General features: G+C 37.6%; 1 protein-coding gene across 4 annotated transcripts in view; it reads right to left on the reverse strand.

The window, feature by feature from the left end:
- Positions 1-3,947: 3,947 nt before the first annotated feature.
- ENTREP1 (endosomal transmembrane epsin interactor 1) overlaps positions 3,948-20,538 on the reverse strand; it is a 31,039-nt gene continuing 14,448 nt past the window's right edge. For all 4 annotated transcript variants that reach the window (XM_087886165.1, XM_034410273.3, XM_034410274.3 and 1 more), the window contains exons 7-11: positions 17,926-18,055; positions 15,724-15,799; positions 12,437-12,574; positions 6,941-7,233; positions 3,948-5,557 (exon numbers count right to left, since the gene is read on the reverse strand). In XM_087886165.1, the coding sequence (XP_087742291.1) occupies positions 5,354-5,557; positions 6,941-7,233; positions 12,437-12,574; positions 15,724-15,799; positions 17,926-18,055 (841 nt within the window). In that variant the 3' untranslated portion in view covers positions 3,948-5,353. The remainder of the gene's footprint in view (positions 5,558-6,940; positions 7,234-12,436; positions 12,575-15,723; positions 15,800-17,925; positions 18,056-20,538) is intronic.

Consider the following 20,538-nt stretch of genomic DNA (forward strand, 5'->3'; position numbering starts at 1 on the left):
AGATCTTTTCTTTTGTCGGAACAGTCTATGTTTAGAATTCATGTAGATAAGTACCCCTCTCATATAAGCTTTACTTGCATCCCAAACAATTTCAACTGGGGTACCTTTATTCAAATTTATTTCAAAAAATTCTTTCAAATGCTTTTTAAGTTCTATTATATTTTTTTCATATCTAAACAGGTTCTCATTTAATCTCCAAGAACGTCTCTCAACCTTATCCATCTCGATTTCTATCCATACAGGACTATGATCAGTCAAAATTCTTGGAAAAATCTTTGTTCTTTTTGTCTTAACAAGTAGATCATTTGACAACAAGATAAAATCAATCCTAGAAAAAGATCTATGTCTATCAGAAAAAAAAGTGTAATCCAATTCATTTGGGTTATGTATTCTCCAAACATCTTTTAGTTCCATATCTTCTTTCATATCAAAAAAGGTCTGTGGTAATCTAATTCTAGACTTTGCCAAGCTCTTTTTATCTAATTTAGAATCAATTACTCCATTCCAATCTCCCATAATTAAAATAGATCTGTAGTCCCATTGCAATATTTTAGTATGTAACATCTTGTAAAAATAATCCTGTTGTTGGTTGGGAGCATAAATTCCAATCAAAAGAATTTGTCCATTTGCTGTAAACAATTCAATTGCTACAAATCTACCATCTTGATCTACTTCTATAACTTTTGCTGTTAATTTTTTATTTACATAAATAACCACACCATTCTTTTTCTGCGAAGTTGAAGATATATAATGTGCTCCTAGTTTTGAGTTTATCAAATATTTTTGATCTTGAGTTGTAATGTGCGTTTCTTGTAAACATATTATATCATTATTAAATTGTTTCAAATATGTAAATAATTTTTTCCTTTTCTGTGCTGAATTCAACCCATTGACATTCCAAGATAAACACTTAAAGGTCATTAACCTCTTCATGGAGCGCGGAGCAATATGCTTGAAGTTCATCCACAAGCTTCGATCTCGCTCCTCCCATAGCGCCAATCTCTTGTGCAGTGCTCTTAACTGCCTTCTTGTCTTGTCTTTCCTGTTGTTGTTGTTGCTTCTGTTTAAGTAGCTTGGATTGAGCTCTAGTTATACGTTGATCTTTAACTTCAGTCAACTGAATCAAATCCAAAATTGGAGAAGAATCCAGCGATGGCTCACTCAGAATACCTCCTTCTGCACCTTGCACGTTTTCTAATTCCTGCTTAGACTGTTCTTTCAATTGCCTCTCTTCACTCTCCTTAATCTCCAGAACTGTAGATGTACGTGGAGATGGTGTTCTTTCCATAAGAATAGTACTGTAAAAGTGTTGCGCCTTCTCCACGGTATTCAACCGATATCCTTCTCCCTTATATCTGAAAATTACCCCAGCTGGTGCATCCCACCGGAAGGGTATCTGTAAATTTTTCAATTCCTTAACAAGAAAACCAAATTCTTTTCTAGCTTTCAGCATTTTAGGAGGTAACTCTTTAAAAATTACAAGCCGTGAGCCCCCCACTTGTATAGAGGTGTGGAAAGATTTTTGCAGGATATCATTTCTAATTTCTCTCTCAGTAAAGTATATGACCACATCTCTGGGTAATTGTCTTTGCCTGGCCACCCAAGAGTTCACTCTGTAAATTTTATCTATTTTATGAAATACCAAATCAGGATTAACTTGTAGAATCTTAGCCAGGGCTTCAGAGCAAACTTGTCTCAAGTCCTGTCTTTCCTCCTCTCGAATTCCCCGAAGCCGTATGGCAAATTCCATCGCCCGGAATTGTATCATAACAATCTCATCTTCAATTCTCTGCATTTTATTGTCAACTTCATCAATTTTATAATCATTGTCTTTCATCCTAACATTAACTTCTGATTTAAATTCTTCAACTTTAAAATCAACTTTCCCAATAAAATCTGCCAGGCCAGACGCCACTTCTGATATTTTTTTGGTCACCATAATTTGATTCTGTTTCACCATGTCTTTAATTTCATTAATTTCCTGCAAAAATTCCTGATGTGATTTTTGAAGTTCCTGTTGTGATTCTTGAAATTTATCATCCAAAGTTTTAGAAATAAATTCTTTTAAATCTGCCACATCAAATTCTTTTTTCTGAGTTTGTAACTGTTGAGCAGGGGGAAGTTGCGTTTGCTGTTTGTGTGTGGGGGATCCCCCCCCTAATGCCTTCCCTTCCTGCTTCTTTGAAGCCATCCTGGCTCGTGATCTAGTTTTTCTAAAGAGGGAGGTTCCTTTTCCTTTCCCTCCTGCACAAAGACTTCTAAAAAAGTCCCCCAGATTTGATCAAACAAGGGTTAAAATAAAGCAAAGTCCAATATTGAAAAGGGAAAAAATTTCCGAGTTATTTCTCTTGTAACAAGCAAGGCAGCTTAGTAGCAACTTGGAAACTTTGTAGCAAAACAAAGTAACTTCACCAATCCACACTCGCTGGCTCGTTAACTCTGAAGCTAGGCGCCATGTTTTTTCAAAGCACTTTCACTCACTCGCATTTTCTCAGATTGAAAAGTCAACAAAGTGCTAATACTTGCGTTTCCAAATTTCAGGATTCAGGTAGTTTCGCTGTTTATTAAAGCTAGTTCTTTCGCTTTAAGTTTCCTGCAGCCGGCTTGTTCTGCAGAAGCAGAATCGTCCCACGCCGCCCGGAGTCTCAGCAGGTTGGAAGGGAGCCGCGCCTGTTTCCTCCCCAGAAACAATTCCCTGGGGGGTTACAGGGGCTCGACCTGTGCCCTGCTATCTCTCCTCCAATAATCCTCAGGATTTTGAAGTTTTCGAGCCGCTTCTCGATCGCGAAGCGGCTCTACAGGCGGCGGGGCTGGCGGAGCTTCAAAGAGCGCCGCCGTCGCCGAAGACAAGGAAACCGGAAGTCCATAATCCATAATTTTATTGTATTTAAATATATATGTATATTTTTTATGGTTTTATTTTAATGTTGTGGCGAGATGGCAGAAAATAAATTTAATAAATAAATGAACATGACACTAGACATCACTTCACAAGTCATGTAAGAGGCAACTGTGAAGTTGGACTTCACCACCTTCATCTTCTATAAGATCCAGATATGGCACCATGTCATTCCATCTTTCCCCAAAATTGAAGAAACAACCTTGTGGGCATCTGTTTTATTCAAACAGATGGAAAGGCCCATTGGGACCTGCTTTAAGAGATAAAGTATGGATATTTTGTAACATTTTAAGAAGCTTGTCTATCATTGGCAGAATGTACTGTAAATAGTGAAGTAAATATTGGCAACAAAAGGGTTAATTTGAAGGATTATTTGTCTGTTTTTTTTATTAAAGTGTTCTTACTGTATTTAGTCATGGAAGTCAAGGCATTACCTTTCATTGAACCTTCACCAAAAAATTATAGTCATGGTTTTCCTGTGGAAAACAGGTAATTATTTTACTGAATCATGCTTCAGATGGAGTTATCAATGAAATAAACTCAAGAGAGGTCTGAACCACTAATACAGGCTTTAGCCCAAGGTTGTTCAACCTTGGCAACTTCTAAGACTTACCGACTTCAAGTCCCAGAATTCCCCAGCCAGCATGGCTAGCTGAGGAATTCTGGGAATTGAAGCCCAGAAGTCTACAACCCTGCTATAGCCTATCAGTGACATTTAGGAAACAAATTAGAATAGGTCCAGGGGTGAAATCCAGCAGGTTCTGGAGAACCAGTAATGGAAATTTTGAGCAGTTCGGAGAACCGGTAGTGGAAATTTTAGCTTGGAGAACTGGCAAATACCACCTCTGGCTGGCCCCCGAGTGGGGTGGGAATGGGGATTTTGCAGCATCCTTCCCCCAGGAGTGGTGTGGAAATGGATATTTTGCAGTATCCTTCCCCTGCCACGCCCACCAAGCCACACCACGCCCACCGGACCGGTAGTAATAAAATTTGGATTTCACCGCTGAGTAGGTCATGTATGATGTCAAGAAAAAGAAACCAGAACGTGTTTTATTTCATATTTCATTTATAATTTTAATCAAAATTAAATGCAGTTTATTAATTTTCTGAATTAAGACAAATAATTTGAGGAAAAGAAGAGTTGGATTATCAGCATTTCAGGAAGCTGAAAGGAAAAACCTAAAAATGTCTAGCAATGGCTCCTACCGGTACCACCAGTTTCTTCCATTACAGACAAGTGTTTTGAAATGTGCAGAATGTATTTTGAGTCAACAAAGATTTAGGGAGAGAGAAAACCCCCCTTTTCTCATCTGGATTCCTACTAATAATTAAGACAAATTATGAAAATACATTTTATCTGTATGTTTTAAGCAGAGAAAAAAATCATTCCCATAAAACATTTAGAGAGTAATGCACACTTCGAAAATATCACAAGAAGTGCTTCAGTCTTTCTGAAGCCTAGCATTTTTGGATAGCCAATGCAATCTTTTTTTTTTTTTTTTTCAGGCTTCTACATGATCCCAAAAAAGGAGGCCACCTCTTTAATGGATTGATGATTATGAGTTAACCTTTAAAATCAATGGCATTTTATTTTCAGGCTGCATGAATAAATAGCATCTGTACTATTTTCTCACTTCCTTCCAGTCTGAAGCTCTTTTGAATCATTTTTGAAGCATGCACAGCCCTCCTCATTGTCATAAGATTGCTCATTCTCCCATCATCATTTTGGTAATAAAGCTGCCCTGGAAAAATGTATCATTGTTCTGTTTTTATTCATCCATTTTTTCAAGATTAATGAGTAGTTTATGGGCTGAGAGCAGCAGCAGAATACCTGAATGACCTATTACTTTTAAGCACTTTTGCACTTGAAGTGATAAAAAATGAGAGCTGAAGGTTCATGCAGCACTTTTAAGTATAGTAAAGTGACAGCGCTGTTCACCCCACATGTCATTTTAAAAGCTTTTTACTTTTTTAAAAAATTATCGTGATAAATAATGTGTAGTGCAACATTACCAAAAAGGAAAGCGATGAATGAGAATACATACTTCACTTCCATATACTGTAAATATCTCAATCTTATATTCCCTTTCAAATATAAAACAACATTATAATGAAACCCACACATACCAGGGACAACACTCAAAAGTTTATGTAGAAACAATTATTTGTTTTTAAAAAGAAAACTCCTCCTTCTTTACCTGTATCTCACAATACAGAGCTGTTCCTCATATATCCTAACTCCACCTGAATATCCTTCTTTTCTGATTCAGAGATTCATTTCTATTTATAATGCACTGTGGTTTTCTTCGAAGTAATTTACTCCATTTTTTTCCTCAAATGCTCTTTCAAAAGCAGCAGTACAGTAAGTGAGAAACATAGATTAAGGACCCCTCCATCCAACTGCTTTCCTGCTCTGGTCTTTGCACCCCACGAAGGACCAAAAAGCAATCGAGCTCAGAGTACTGTTTCTCGGACAACTCCGATGAGACTGTGAGGCCGCTCTGGCTCCATCCGCTGTGTTCTCCTGTCTGGACCCCGGGTTCCAGCTGCAGTAAAAGTACTTACATCTCCACAGCTCTCCAAGTGCAAAAGTCCCGGGTGCCTCCTGAAAGGCAGTGTGTGTGCTCCTGTTATGGCTGAGTGAGCAGGAGTCATGACCTTTGGAAAGAAAGAACATTACACTGTCAACTGCCGTACCTATTTTTATCTAAGAAATGTGAGGATAAAGAAAATGTTAACTGCCTTAAAATGTAATTTTAAAAACAGATTGGGCATGCTGCAGATCCCATCAGCCAAAGAGCGTCGACTTCTGGGGATCAGAAGAGGATCTTTTTCTGCAGTGGCCACTGCTCTATGGGACATCCTCCCGTTGGAGATTAGAATGGCCCCAACCGTATTGGCCTTTTGCAAGGCTTTAAAAATGTGACTTGTACTTGGGCGTGGGGCTCCAAATGTGTTAAGGGCTCTGTTTGTTGACTTTACTATTAGTTGGTTAACTATTTTGATTACTGTATGTATTTATTTATTGTTTAGATGTTTTTGCTGTTTTAGAACTGTAAAACAGAGTCACTTGGCTGATGTGGGTGGCTATAGAAATTGAATAAAGTAAATGTAAAAAAAACTGACTTCATATAATAACTGGCTACTTCATTAAAAACTTAGGTGTGGAATCCTTTAGCCATCAGGACATGTTTTTAATACTGTTTGGGCCGTATTTCCTTTTGATTGGGAATTAAGCCATTTCGCTAGAAAGACTTCAGTCGTAAGTGAATCTATGCAAAAGTATGGATACGACACAAGTGAATATTGCTCCAACTGCAGAGGGTTTTGGGGTCTGCGTGCATATGTATGTGAGTGTGCTTTAGTATCAGCAGTAAGTTTCTTCAGTTTTCTTTAGTTTCTTCCCATAAATATTTTTATTTTTATTTTTTTTAAAAATAATGGATTTCCAGAACAGTCAGTCTAAGAGGGATGATCTAATTCTGGAAGGACAAACTCCATATTTTCTCTACTTTGTCAGCTGAAGATTTCCATGTTCTATAGACAAGCATGCACAGCATTGCAAAGGGCTGACCTGACCCTTCATGTGACCAGCTAAACTTGGGGAGAGCTTCAGCCACAAGTATTACCTCTCCCTTTAACTTACTAAGTAAACAAAATCCTATTTCACTCTTAAGAACTGCAAAGTAACTGGATAGTGCAAATATAGGATAAGATCACATTTATTCCTTAAGTACGTACTATATGCTTCTACTAATTTGGAGAGAAGGAAAAAAATTAAAAATCAACACGTAAGTCATTAAATAAGGACAAAAGGTCCACTATCTTCTGCCCTTCTTCACTAACCTGGTTCACAGAAATTGAATAACTATAATTAAAGAAGAAACCTGTAACTAGCAGACTAGAATGAAAGATTACCTTGTCTTCTCCCAAGGGAAAAAAAAGCTAACACCAGACAGCAACGTATACTGAATCTCATTTTGAGCTGGCCTTTCCTTCCCCAAACAGAGCTGCAACCTGTTTTAAGAGTTTGTATCTTACCTGCTCGAGGAAACTGGCACTGGTGATAGCTTCCTCCATGTGCTCTTCATCTGATTTTAAGACAGATTTGATGTCTTCTACTAGTTCATGTATGTCAGGTGTCATGTTGCAGGAGGACTGCTCCAAGAATTTGGCTACCAGAAGCTTAGTATCTATATATGATTTGTAGTCTATTAAAGACTGAGGCCTTGAGCGTGCAGTAGCCTTTGCTCTCAGACTTTTCCGCAAAATGACAGTAGCCAGCTGTGGTTTTCGGTCTGTTTGAGTAGCAGCTTCGCAACTTAGCACTGGACCTGGAGACAAAATAAAACAAAATAAAAATCTCAATGGTTGCACCCTAGTAGTTTACACACAGAGAGTCAGTCATAAATTCAGAGTGAGGACAGCACACAACAAACCACAATGAAAACTGCCATTTTTACCATTACCATTACAGTCACTTAGACTCTAGTGAGATGGGCGGCATACCAATTTAATAAATACATAAATAAAATAACCAAACGTTCTATTTTCATCACAATGTTAGATATATGTTAGGGGCAGAGCTTGCATCATGAAGTTGCAGTGCTTATGTTGACATTTTGATCAAACTGTTGGACTCTTAGGATACCTCTATAATTGGCAGAACCCCATAATTAAACTTAATCACCGAACCCCATAAAAATATGCTTGAATGAAATATGCCTGAATGTAGCAATCTCAGAAGCCAAATCAAACTGATTTTAATTACTGAGTAAAACATATCTGCACTACACTTCAGATATTTGTTATTATAAATCAGGAATCCATTGTAGAATATTCATCATTGTTAATTAATGTTACAAACAGAACAGAAATTCCATAATTACAAGAATTTGTATTATAGTTTTTTGCACATACCCTGTTCCCTCTACTCTCCCCACCCCTTTTAAATATTGCTGTCTTTCCCAGAGTTCAGAGCAGAGTACCTACACAGTGTTGTGATGTGATCACTACAAAAATCCAGAGTATGTGACTATCCAAGAATCACCCAGTAAACTCTGGGATCAGAAGTTGTTGACCTGTTTTTAACACTATATCACAATACACTACCCTATCCTACCCTACCCTACCCTGGATCTTAAATAGTCTTTCAGGAGCATGTCTAAGTGAATTATGAATGAACGACTAGAGTGTAGAATTTTTTTGCCATCCTTGAAACTAAAAAGAAGAATAATCTTTGTCTTAAACGCAGTGGTGATAATCTATCTTTAATATGGGAGTTGATTATTTTAATCACCCTATCCAAGCTATTATCCAGAAACTAACTATACTACATACTATATACAGAAGCTATGTAAATTTACTTGAGGGATAATTTCAATGTATTTAACCAGTCAAATATATGTAGTTAGCCAAAACTAAGATTTAAAAAGCAGATCAATTACCAAAAAAGCAGAAATCACAAACATATGGGATTAAAAAGGGAAAAATTATTAAGGAAAGAAAAAAACAACATGCTATCCTTCCTAGATCGTCTCATCAGTAGAGACAGCGATGGCAAACTAGAAATAGAAGTCTATAGTAAAACCACCTACACCAACAGTGCTCCACTACCAAACTAACAACGCAACCTCTCACAAGAAGAGCTGTGTAAGAACAGTATTTAGATGAGCACGAACACACTGCAGCAACCTGAACATCAGAAAAAGAAAACAGATGATCTATCTTCCAACAAAATGGATACCTACATAACTTCATCAAAAAGTGCTTGAACATTCAACTTAATATAGCACAATCAACACGAGCTATAAAAACATAACACTGCCATACATCAAAACCATATCAGAAATCACCAACAGGTTATTACAACCACATGACATCAACATAGCACACAAACCAACTAAAGCCCTCAAAAACATGGGTGTCAAACTCATGATGTCACATTGTCGTCACGTGATGTATCACAACTTTTCCCCCCTTCATTAAACCGGGGGTGGGGGTGGCCAGCGCATGACGCATCCGGCCCACAAGTTTGACACCCTTGCTCTAAAACATCTTAAGACTCAGAATCCCAGAAGAAAAAGAGGAGTCATCTATAACATTCAGTGCAAGGACTGCAAACAGCCACTTTGTAGGACAAACAGGCAGAAGACTAGCAGAGCGCATCGATGAACATCACCTAGCAATCAGAAAACATGATAAAAACTCCTTAATTTCACAATACAAGGACAGACTTAACCATAGTTTCTACAGGGAAACTGTGACCATCATAGACGAAGCCAAGTCCATAAAAAATCAGAGAATTCCTGGAAATCTGGCACTCTACTAAACTGGCCATCAACAAGCACATAGGCATAAACAATATCTACATCCCATTCAAGAGACAAGCAGCCAAAAAGTGAACAAGAAAGACATAACCATCACCTCACTGGCAATCAACATGCTGATGACCAGAGATTAACACCAAGATTAACATTAAACTAACAATCAAGAAGCAAACAATAGGTGGGATTCAGCCGGTTCTCACCAGTTCAGGTGAACCGGTTGTTAACTTTTTGCCCAGTTCGGAGAACCAGCTAATCCCACCTCTGGCTGGCCCCTCTCCACCCCTCCCGGGAGTCCTCCGCGCGCCCTGATTTGGCTTCCACAGTGGTGCAGGAGGCCTTCCAGGCCCAAAACGGGGCACAGGTGGGGGTTGCACAGGCGGCCTTCCAGACCCAAAACAAGGAATAAAGATTTTGCATTATCATTACTGTGGGGTGAGTCAGGAATGGGGATTTTGCATTATGATTGCTCTTAAGTAAGTAGGAACCAGTAAAAGAGGAATGGAAAAATCCCAATCTGTAGACCAGCGTTTTTAAGTCATGGCAAGTTTAAGATGGGCGGAATTCTGGGAATTAAAGTCCATGCACCTTAAAGTTGCCAGATTTGAGCAGCATGGGTCTACACTGTTTTATTTAGAGTTTGGTGCAATTAAATAAATCAGTTGTGGTTTTGTTAACAAATAGTGATTAAAGCAATATGAAACATTACTGGATTTTTTATGAGAAACTGAAATTAAAAGTTGATCTGGGCTGTGATGATTAAATAAGGGATTATGAAAATAATGTAGACAAATGTTAATCTTAGAGTAAGAGTTTGATTTTTTTTTTTACTTATATCTCTACCAAAGAAAGTTGGAAGTCATTCTTTTTCAGTTTTCCTTCTTTTCCTCTTTCTTTCTTACACTTTCACTCTTTTTCTTTCCTGAGCCTTTTCTTTTTTCAAATCTGTTTTTTATTTGTTTATCCTTTAGCTTATTTTTTTCATGTATGAAGGATCAAATACCCAGCCATTATAATTCTACATTCCTTATTTACAGAAATCATATCAAAATTTAGAATGAAATCCAGTGGAAACCATCTCGTATAACGCAGGCTCTGAGTCCATGTAACCAAAAAGTGTTTATCAATAGAAGAGAATATTTGTAGCTCAGGGTTGAACTGTGGGTTCCTTGGTGCTCTCTGAGCTTGATGGTTTTCTTGCAGATGTTTTATTACCAAACTAGGTAACATAATCAGTACAAGAAGGTAGTGAAGTTTGCTCTTATTTTCATATACTAGTAGCTTACACTGTCAGTGTTGATCAGTTGCTTCACAAAAAGTGTTTTGATTGGTGCTGGGTCTCTACAGCCTCAGGCAGAGAAGGGCTATTCTGCACCACTCCCTCAAATGTTCTTTAAAATACAGTTTCCCAGCATTCCTTTAGGAACCTCCAACATGCAAACTGTGGTTATTTATCCTAAAATGAATCTTTACGTGGAGCTTCAAAATTTGCTGTTTGCTGGGGAGGTGTGCAGCTAAAAGTCAGTCTACATTTAGTGTACATCTGACTTTGGGGATATTTCTTCATAACCAAACAAAAGTGTATTTTCTGTGCAGTTCACACCCCTTGCTTGTTGGATCTGGTCTATAAAAGCCCACATTTTGTAATTACTTCTGTGTCCCGTTTTGGCTGGGACAATGCAGGAGATCTGTGTGCTGTCATGCCCCCTGGCCATGCCCACCCAGCCGGTCATTAGGGCAGAGAACCGGTTGTTAAATTATTTCAATCCCACCACTGACAATATCCCAATCAAGAAACTATCAAACAAGCAACAGTAAACCTAACAAAGACCACCAAGACCACTCCCAACATGGATAGGGCAATTCTGTCTGTCTAACACTGTACCCCAATAGTGTATGCTGCCAGAGGATTCTTTTTTCTTAAATGTATGATCTTAAATTTAGGAACACTGAACTGCAGTTTCCACATTTCTGATCAATTTTCTAGCAATGCCAACTTGTTTTCTGTGTTGCAAATACCACCAGAATGTCAACCTATTACACACTTCTGTGACAGCAGCAAAAAGATAAACCTTCCCTAGCAATCCTTCTATTGTATCATTTACAAACAGGATCTAGAACTGAGCCTTGTGGCACACCACTTGTGATTGGTCTCTGTTCAGACAGTGCCCCATTAATAATCACACACTAGGATCTATCCCTGAGCCTACTTCTTAACCATTGAACCACCTAATGGTTAAGTCCCGGCATGTACAACTTTTTTTGAACTCATTATTTGGAACTTTATCAAATGCTTTGCTCAAATCCTGACAGGCTTTGATAACAGCACCACCTTCGTCGGAAACATTTGTGATATAGTTTAAAAAGTCAATAATTTGAGATATACTGATTGTTAATTACTGCAAAATAATTCAATTTAAATACTGACTTATTTAGTACTTAAATAACATTTCAAATTGAATTTCCAACAGGCTGATTTTATTAATATCTTTCTGATATTTTTAAAGTTAATTTTGTAATGTTAGTAAATATTTTTACCAATGTTCTATTTGTGTGTGTGTGTGTAGAGGGACACTGCACTTCTAAAGGCAATACATTTGAGGGGAAAAAGAGATGGATAAGAATTCACATTCATATTGGTGCAAAGTGATCCATACTCAAATGTGGGGTGATGCACTGCAACTACTCCCTTCCCTTTCCTAAAGCTTCTTTATTGTTCTTTGCCTTGTTAGCAGAATTACTGTAAGAAACCTGTCTATCAATACCTGGCTCTGCAAAGGCTGCTGAATAGTAATATTTAGTGAAGGATCCTTTTAGAATGAGAATGAGGTAGGCATAGAAAACAGCCCTCCAGCACCACTGCTCTGCAAATTCATCATGTCTACAAAACTAAGCCTCAGATTTGATGGCTGCAGCCAAACCCTCCCCTACCCTGTTTGCAAACTTGGAAGAACTGATGGGGTTGGGAGGGAGTTGGTGTATAAATGCCACTCCTGCTCTTCTGGCTGAGGTGAGGGTCTCACTGGGCCTTATGGCCCTGATTCTAACAAGACCACCATCATTTTTCATTGAATAATTTATAGCTCCAAGGCAACAACGCCATTTGAGAAGGAACACTCTTAATGCTAATAAATCTCCTTCATTTTGAGGTCTCAGAAAAAAAAAAGAGATAAAGAATATTTTCTAGAAAGGGGAGAAAGAATCAGGTCACCTCTGGATGGAAAGGTCTGAAGAACAGGATCACTTTTTGATCGTTTTCTGAATAGCTGAGAAGTCCCCACAGGTACCAAGCTGGCATCCGGAGACAAAGTAGTCTCTCTACTCAAAGAATTAGGAGAACTTTCATCTCCTGCAATGAAGAAAGACAGGAACAAGAAATTCAGTTAGCATGAACTCACATGTGCTCTGTCTCTCTTCATACCCACACCCATATGGATGCACGTGCACACACACACACACACACACACACAAATACAAATACAAAGCAGGGAGAGCAAAAATTCTGGAAACATAATTCTTTTAAACAGATTTCTACAGTCATTTAAAGTTAAACAATGGTTACCAAGCAATACTTATAAAGCTTTCCATTACAATAAAGGTTTCTGTTAATCAAGATAATACAATTATAAAAGGGTATGTGTGCTCATTATCTAAAGTATTGCCAATGCGCCAATGACAAGTGTCTAACAGAATTCTTACATTATTATCTGGCAAATTATGTTTCAGTGATGAAAGAAAGCAAACTGTAAATCTTAAAAAGCCGGACTTCTTATTTTAACATCATGTTCACAAGCATATGTAAACTTGGGTATGTGGTATTACAAAAACATGGACATGAAAGGACATGCTTTGCTTTAATCACCTGAGAATTATCAGTGTTATCCAAATAGCTTGCAGAAATGAAAAACATGTGTTCCTATTGTCCTCAGAATATATAAAAACTAATATTCCCCAATTTCATGACAAACCATTTCTATGTTGTTGTCAAGAAAAAAACAAGGGCATGGATCTGGGGCAGGTGACATGAGATTTAAAATAATTAATTCAGAGTTGTTTCTTAATGGGGAACCGTGCCAAAGCTCTTTTTAGAAGTATCTTGTTTCAAAGTAAAGGGAACACAAATTCTTAATTTTCAGGTGGGTCATAGATACTTGGGTTTCAAAAGAGGCTCACTGGTCTCTCAAATTCTGATCCAAATGAAATAATAATAATTTGTGTTCTAATAGCGTACAATTTTCAAGGGGATCACACAGTAAAACTGGTTATAAACAAGGTTTATCCCAGAGAACTAACAAACCTTGATAAAGGAAGAATAAAGGTGAACAAATCAATAAAGAATGGTAAGAGTTAGAGATACAATGACTCAAAACATCATGTTAAGCTCAAAACAATGTTTTCCACTTATCCATCAAATCACTAGATTCAGAATCAGCTCTTCACACAGAGGATAGAGCAGTGGTGAAATCTAAAATTTGTTACTACCGGTTCTGTGGGCGTGGCTTGGTGGGGGGGGTGTAATGTGACTGGGTGGGTGTGGCCATTTTTTTTTTTTACTTTTAAAACCACTTTTTCTACAACCTCTTCGGCGAAGAGATTGTAAAAAAATGCTTTCAAAAGGCTCTGACGATCTCAGATGAGTTGCCTGATCGGCAGAGGCTTTTTTTCTTTTAAATGCCTCTGACGATCCAAGCTGAGTTTTTTAAAAAGCCTCTGCCGATCAGGCAACTCAGCTTGGATCGTCAGAGGCATTTAAAAGAAAAAAAGGTTTTTTTTTCTTTTAAAAGCCTTTGACAATCCCAGCTGAGCCGCACGATCATCAGAGGCTTTTTTTTTTACTTTTAAAAGCATTTTTTTCTGCCAAAGAGGTTGTAGAAAAAAATGCTTTTAAAAGTAAAAAACAAAAAAAAGCCTCTGATGACTGTGCGGCTCAGCTGGGCATGGGGGGGGGGGCAGGGATTTTTGCTACCGGTTCTCCAAACCACCCGCCTCCATCGCTACCGGATCAGGTGATCCAGTCCGAACCGGGAGCATTTCACCCCCGAGATAGAGCATATCTATCTTGTCTTCGCTTTACAGATCTAAACAAAGCTGTTGGAAAACTTTCCTTGGCAATTTCTCCTGAGTACCCTCTTAGTTCTTCCCTTCATCCAAATAAGAGCAGTGCACACAATATTCAGTTCAATGATTAAAAAAAAAACATAGCTTGATATTTGTGGATTCAAGGATCCCTCACTGGGATAATCTAATAAGAATTGTATGTATTCTGTCGGGTGAGGCCTAACCAGGTCCAAAGATTATTTTATTCTGGAAGTCTTTTCATTGATTTTAACAATAATTCTCTCTCATTTTAAAATACATGTTGCACTTATTAATATTATGTATTCTGTACTTTTTAAAATTGTAAACTGTGAGAACTCGTCCTAGAAGACAGAACATAAATAAAATTATTGTTCATGGTCTACCCTAGACACTGTATTTTCAAAACTAATTTAAATAGCCTGACAACCCCATCAATACAAGGTCATAAAAAGATGATAAGTGTGCATTATCTTTCTTCAGTTTAGTTTTTAATCTAATTCAGGGCTTCTATATTTTCCCTATTCACATTTCTAAAACAGTGGGGACTACGAACAAATAATTAAAATACTTTTAAATTAACATCAACATCACCATTCCAAAAGCATTGTGGACAAAAAGAAAATGTGAAATTTATTCCTCAAATAACAACACTACCATGAAATAGGCTTTAGAATGAATAAGGTTTTAGTTCTGTTCAGTTGCTTCCAAAATCCAACAGTAAGTTACTCATTTCATTAGCAATGGTGGAGATAAAGTCCTGTTATTCCAAAAGAGTCACTTCAAGGACCCTTCAAGGCTGAAGTGCTCCAATGCTATTTTTCCTTGTTTTGTTTCCTGGTGTCAAATTTGTGTCTATTAATTCCTCTGTGCAAAGTTTGTCCTGTTTGTCCTATGTAGAATCCAGTGGAGCATTGCCAACTCCATCAGTGAGTGAAAGAATGCTGAACTCACCTACGACAAAGGTGCAGGCAATCTCAGAAGGACAGAACAAATACAATGACAGGTTTTTAATACATTCCAATGAAATACAGGCAAATACAGGGTGTCTTATGTGCACCCTGCCTCTGCTTAACTGACGTCCATTCCCCCGCTTCCCCCTAGCCCTAGTTTAAACCCTGTAGCAGTCTAGCTACTCTATGCAGCTGATGAAATGAGCTGGAGGTTTGTTTGTTTTTTTTAAATATAATTTGTTAGTCAAAAATCAAACACCTCCTGATCTTTTGCTACCATAGACTAACATGGTTCTCTTCCTACAATGTTTAAGTGAAAGAAAGAGAAAGGCTGTTCCAGAGTGATCGTTTTTTAAGAGAAAACGATTGTTATATACAGTAAATTAGTTTAAATAAGAAAATAATCATTACTGTATTTCTTGTAGTTCATTGTTAACCTTAGCACAATATTTCAAAAAACACTTTTTACCTTCTGGTACCTGTGTATCATTTTGTTCAGGTGGATCATTTACAGCTTCTGTGACAGCTGAATTGGATGCATCTTCCTAAATATAAAAATAAAAGTAATCTTCTAAGTAAATTAATGAGAAATAGAAATACATTCCTGACTTTAGAGAATTTAAATTTAATTTAATTTAAATGTAAATTTTAAACAGAATTACAAAGAAACACCACTAAATCACAAATGTTCTCCAGGAAAAATGATCTCCTTTACTAAACATTCTGGTCATTCTGATTTATTTTATGTGTAGTGATAATCTGATTTTACTTCTTGACATCTAAGTATTGTATACTGCACGAGTCAAAAAGAGGGCTGTGAAAATATTTACAGATCCCTCTCATCCTGGACATAAACTGTTTCAACTCCTACCCTCAAAACGATGCTATAGAGCACTGCACACCAAAACAATTAGACACAAGAACAGTTTTCCCCCTGAACGCCATCACTCTGCTAAATAAATGATTCCCTCGAAACTGTCGAACTATTCACCAAGTCTGCATTATTAGTGACAGCCCACCCTTCTGACTTTTCCTAAGCGCCTTAAGACCAGGCTCTGCCAGATGGCTTGGGGACCCAATGGTGGAGCCTCACACTGGAGTTGTTGACTAATTTAAACCTAATCCCATCCCTGTCCCTGTGGTCCAGCTCCCTCCTTCATCCTTCATTGTGTTAATGATTTTATTTTATCTGTTTTGCTATCTTATAGTTGGTAATTTTAAAGTTTTTCTGCTGTAAGCCACCCAAAATCACCCAGGAGATGGGCAGCAAATACATTTCTATGGTAGATAGATTATCTGTCTGTCTGTCTGTCTGCCTGCCTGCCTACCTAACCTACCTATACAGACTAGCCACAGAGTCCAAGTCATACCAAATGCACATAGCTTTTATCTTCAAACAGCCTTGCAAATGTGTCACAACAAATTGTTGAAGAAACAGCTAATTTTCTTAAAGGTCAAAGGTAAATACCTGGACATTAGTGAGGAGATTCAGAGGTGGAAAAGAACTCTGACTTTGTCATTCCTATAGAATAATTCCAAAAGTCACTCATATAAATTAGATTCAGCATGAAACTTCCTGTTTACTTTTCATTACCTTTAGCTTTGTGATATAACAAGAAGCTCATGTGACGGGAGGGCGAGATACTTAAACACAACTATACAATGGCCTTAGTCACTTTATTCCACAGGGTGACTGTGGCTTATGTGAGATTACAAGACATGCCAACTAGGGGAAAAAACCCAGAGACTTATGAAAAAGTTTAGCAGTTATTAATTTCTGAATTCCCAAATTCTTATACTTGCAGAAGGACCATAAATGAGTAAGATAGAAAGTTAAGTGCATTCTGGTTTGAGAGTTTGTTCTTTACAGATATTTAAAACTCTAGCATGTTTATGAGAGTTTAAAAGCAGAAATGATCTGAGATTTAAGAAAACCATATTTGATATTACAATTACTTGTTAAAACTGAGAATTTTTGAGATATAAAAACATGCACTGAGCAGAAAGTATAGCCTACAATTTTAGAGCTTCAGATAACCATCAAATAAGTTTAAAACATAATAATCTTTTAGGACTAATTTTGATTAGAATTGGTTAATACATTAATTAGAACAAACAAAAATGTAAAAACAGAATAAGTAGTCCTTAACTTACAACAGTTCATTTAGTGATCACTCAAAGTTACACCACTACTGAAAAAAGCATTTTTTCACACTTATCATGTGATCACCCTTTGCAACCTTCTGAAAAGCAAAGACAATGGGGATGCCAGATTCACTTAACCACCATGTTATTAATTTAACAAGTGCAGTGATTCACTTAACAACGGTGGCAAGGTAGGTTGTAAAATGAGGCGAAACCTAACAAATGTTTTGCTTAGCAACAGAAATTGGGCTCAATTGTGGTTGTAAATCGAGGACTACCTGGGTGTATACTTTTTTTTCAGAACTGATGTTTAACATTATATGATACAAAAAAGCAGGAAGTGGGAAAGCAACAAAGTCCAAAGCCTAGATCAAGTATAAAATGTTTATTTCAACAGCTTCCATTTCCACTATATGTGGCATTACAGTAGCAAAAAAGTGGTACATTTGACCATCTGAAGGATGTGACAATGTACCACAGACCCCTGTGAAAGCACGTTAAGCTGGAAGAATGCCCTGGACAATACCTGCTCATGTCTTATCTGGCTCATCACAGCTTCGTAAGGAGGTGGGGGATCAAGAGGGCAGAAAACTTCAACACCTTTAATTCGGGCTCCATAAATGTGTGGTAATGGAATAACATCAGAACCCAGCATCCTAAGAGAAAAAGGTTGCATCAACTAAAGAATGTCCATAACATTTTAATGGCACAGGCTCCAAAAGTCAGGATAATGGAATTCGATCTTTGGTAGAAAAACAATATAGAGAATAGGGTTTTTAAAAAAGTGTATTCACAAGGATTTAAACAGGATTATTTTCTGTGAGGGAAATAAAACGTTTTAAGTATGGAATCCAATTAAAGTATTAAATATCCAAATGTCAAATACTTGTCAGGTGCAAAAAAACCAGGTCCTCATGTGCAGGTACAATTTAACTGATTTATTGCTAAAAACAATAAATGCACAGGAATCTTAACTAATGGCCAGTCCTTGCTTAGAATTAGGTAAGAGTCAATGGCAATCAAGGGAAGGGGTTGGACTTAGTTCATTTATGGCTACCTGATGATTCTAGTTGATCCCTCTTTTTATCCTTCCGCCTGCTCTGCCAATCCTTCTCCTACAATACTCTTTGCAGACCTGTTGCGCTCATACAATCTGCAGAAGAACTGCAGACAGCTGGCCTTGATGAGAGAGAGGCTGAGTATGGAGGTTCCTGGCCCAGAGATCAGGACTGCGAGCACTGTTCCATAGCAAGGGTCCTTCTGAATCTACAGTGTCCACCAATATACAGTAAGTAGAGGCACAGAGAGAAATCAAGATACGCAGGGAGCATTTATGCACAGAATTAGAATGGCCATCTTTTTTCTGTAACAACTATAATTAAAGACAGGCTGACAGTAATGAATGATTAGCTTTTTTCCCCGCCAGCAGAAAGATGAAGACAATTGTAGCTATTACCCTCCTGCACATCATACTTCTTCTGAAGGGGGAAGGACAAATCCTTTAATGGATTGTAAGCTCTGTTTCTGCATGCTCAGAATTAGTCAGAAAAGGATTGTGGTTGTTTATGGCTCTTCCACAAAACTAGGATTCTTGGTTAGCTAGTTCTCACTACTTGATGAGAGAGAAGTAAAGGTACATGATATCTGTTACACAAATGTTAAATATATGATTGTCCAGAGACAACATAGATAGCAAGGATCTTCCCTTTATCTTTTCTCCACATTCACTGAATGCATGAGGGGATTCATCTAAATATCCCTTATCTAACTGTTCCATATTTTCAGCTAATTGAAGATAAGACACTTTAGCCACCTCTGCCATTGTTACAACAATAGAATAAAAAAGTCCAGCACTATAGTAATCTATTCTTTATTTCCAAATAGGCATTCTGAAAGTCAACCTCTCAACCACTTTGCTCAATTCTCCTCTATACTCCTTGATTTGCATCTTTCTGCTACTGACTCCTCTGATATATAGTGGACTAATGCTATTCATGCTAAGTTAAGTTACATGGCGTTGGGTTTATAAGGCAAATCACATATGCCACAAGGCCTAGGATTGTTATTGGTTTAACCTCTGTGATGTCATAGGGTTCCAAAAGACCTTGAACCAGATGACTGCTCAGAGCAGGGGTGTCAAACTCACTGGGTCACCACCTGACGTATCAAGATTTTTCCTCCCTTCGCTAAAATTGATTCTGCCTGTAATCTTAAATATTTAAGATAGGATTAGGCAACCTGCAACTTCAGGGTCCAATATTGCTATGTTCACAATTTATGCTCTATTTCCTCAATTGCCAAAAAAATATTCAAAAAGAAAAAAAAATCCCTGTCTTATCCACTTTTATGAAATTTAGTTAGTTGCGCAACTCAAAATAATCCTTGGCAGCATATATTAAAAACAGGTTTAAAAAAGCAATTAACAGAAGGTAAAAGTGACACAAAAAACCTAGCATAGCCCCCTATAACTGTGGCAGCACTCTTCAAGATCCTAAGCATCCAAGTTATTCCAAATTCTGGGAGAAAAATCAGATGTTAAGGTCAAGGTGGGGCTATGGAAATCACAAAGAGAATTGTGATAGAGAAGGCATATTTTCTGGGTCCCATCAGATGACATTTATTCATGGGATTTGGAGCAGGCTAACCCTGTCAGATCAAAAGGGATGGGCACACTTTGACAGGGAGATTCCTTCAAGCAGCTAGGTGGTATGTCATTAAAAGTTTTAAAGATGATAATCAGAACCTCATATTGTAACTGAAAGTATACTGATGAGTGCAGCTCACTAATTTTTGACCAGTCCTTGCTAAAATCTATAAAGCGAGGTCCTTGGCTACAAAAATGTTATCCACTCCTAGTTTAACAGAATGTATTATAAACCCATTCAAGAAGCAAGAAAAGAAGCTGAAATTCATGATATTCAAAGAAATGTCGTCTGACAAGCTATCTGGCCATGTACAGGAGAAGTGAAACAGATGGCGCTGAGGGACCTGAATCTGTAGATAGGATGGTGGCGTCATAGGATTAGTTTGGAGTGACAGTGCGCTAGGAAATGTTATTTGGAGATCAACTGCCTATATAATCGAGATAGCAGCAAGAGAGCAAGGGTAGGCAGTTGTTAAATGTAGCAATTCTACTTAA

This window comes from Pantherophis guttatus, chromosome 2, assembly GCF_059756535.1.
Source record: "Pantherophis guttatus breed Tessera chromosome 2, ASM5975653v1, whole genome shotgun sequence".
NCBI lineage: Eukaryota > Metazoa > Chordata > Lepidosauria > Squamata > Colubridae > Pantherophis > Pantherophis guttatus.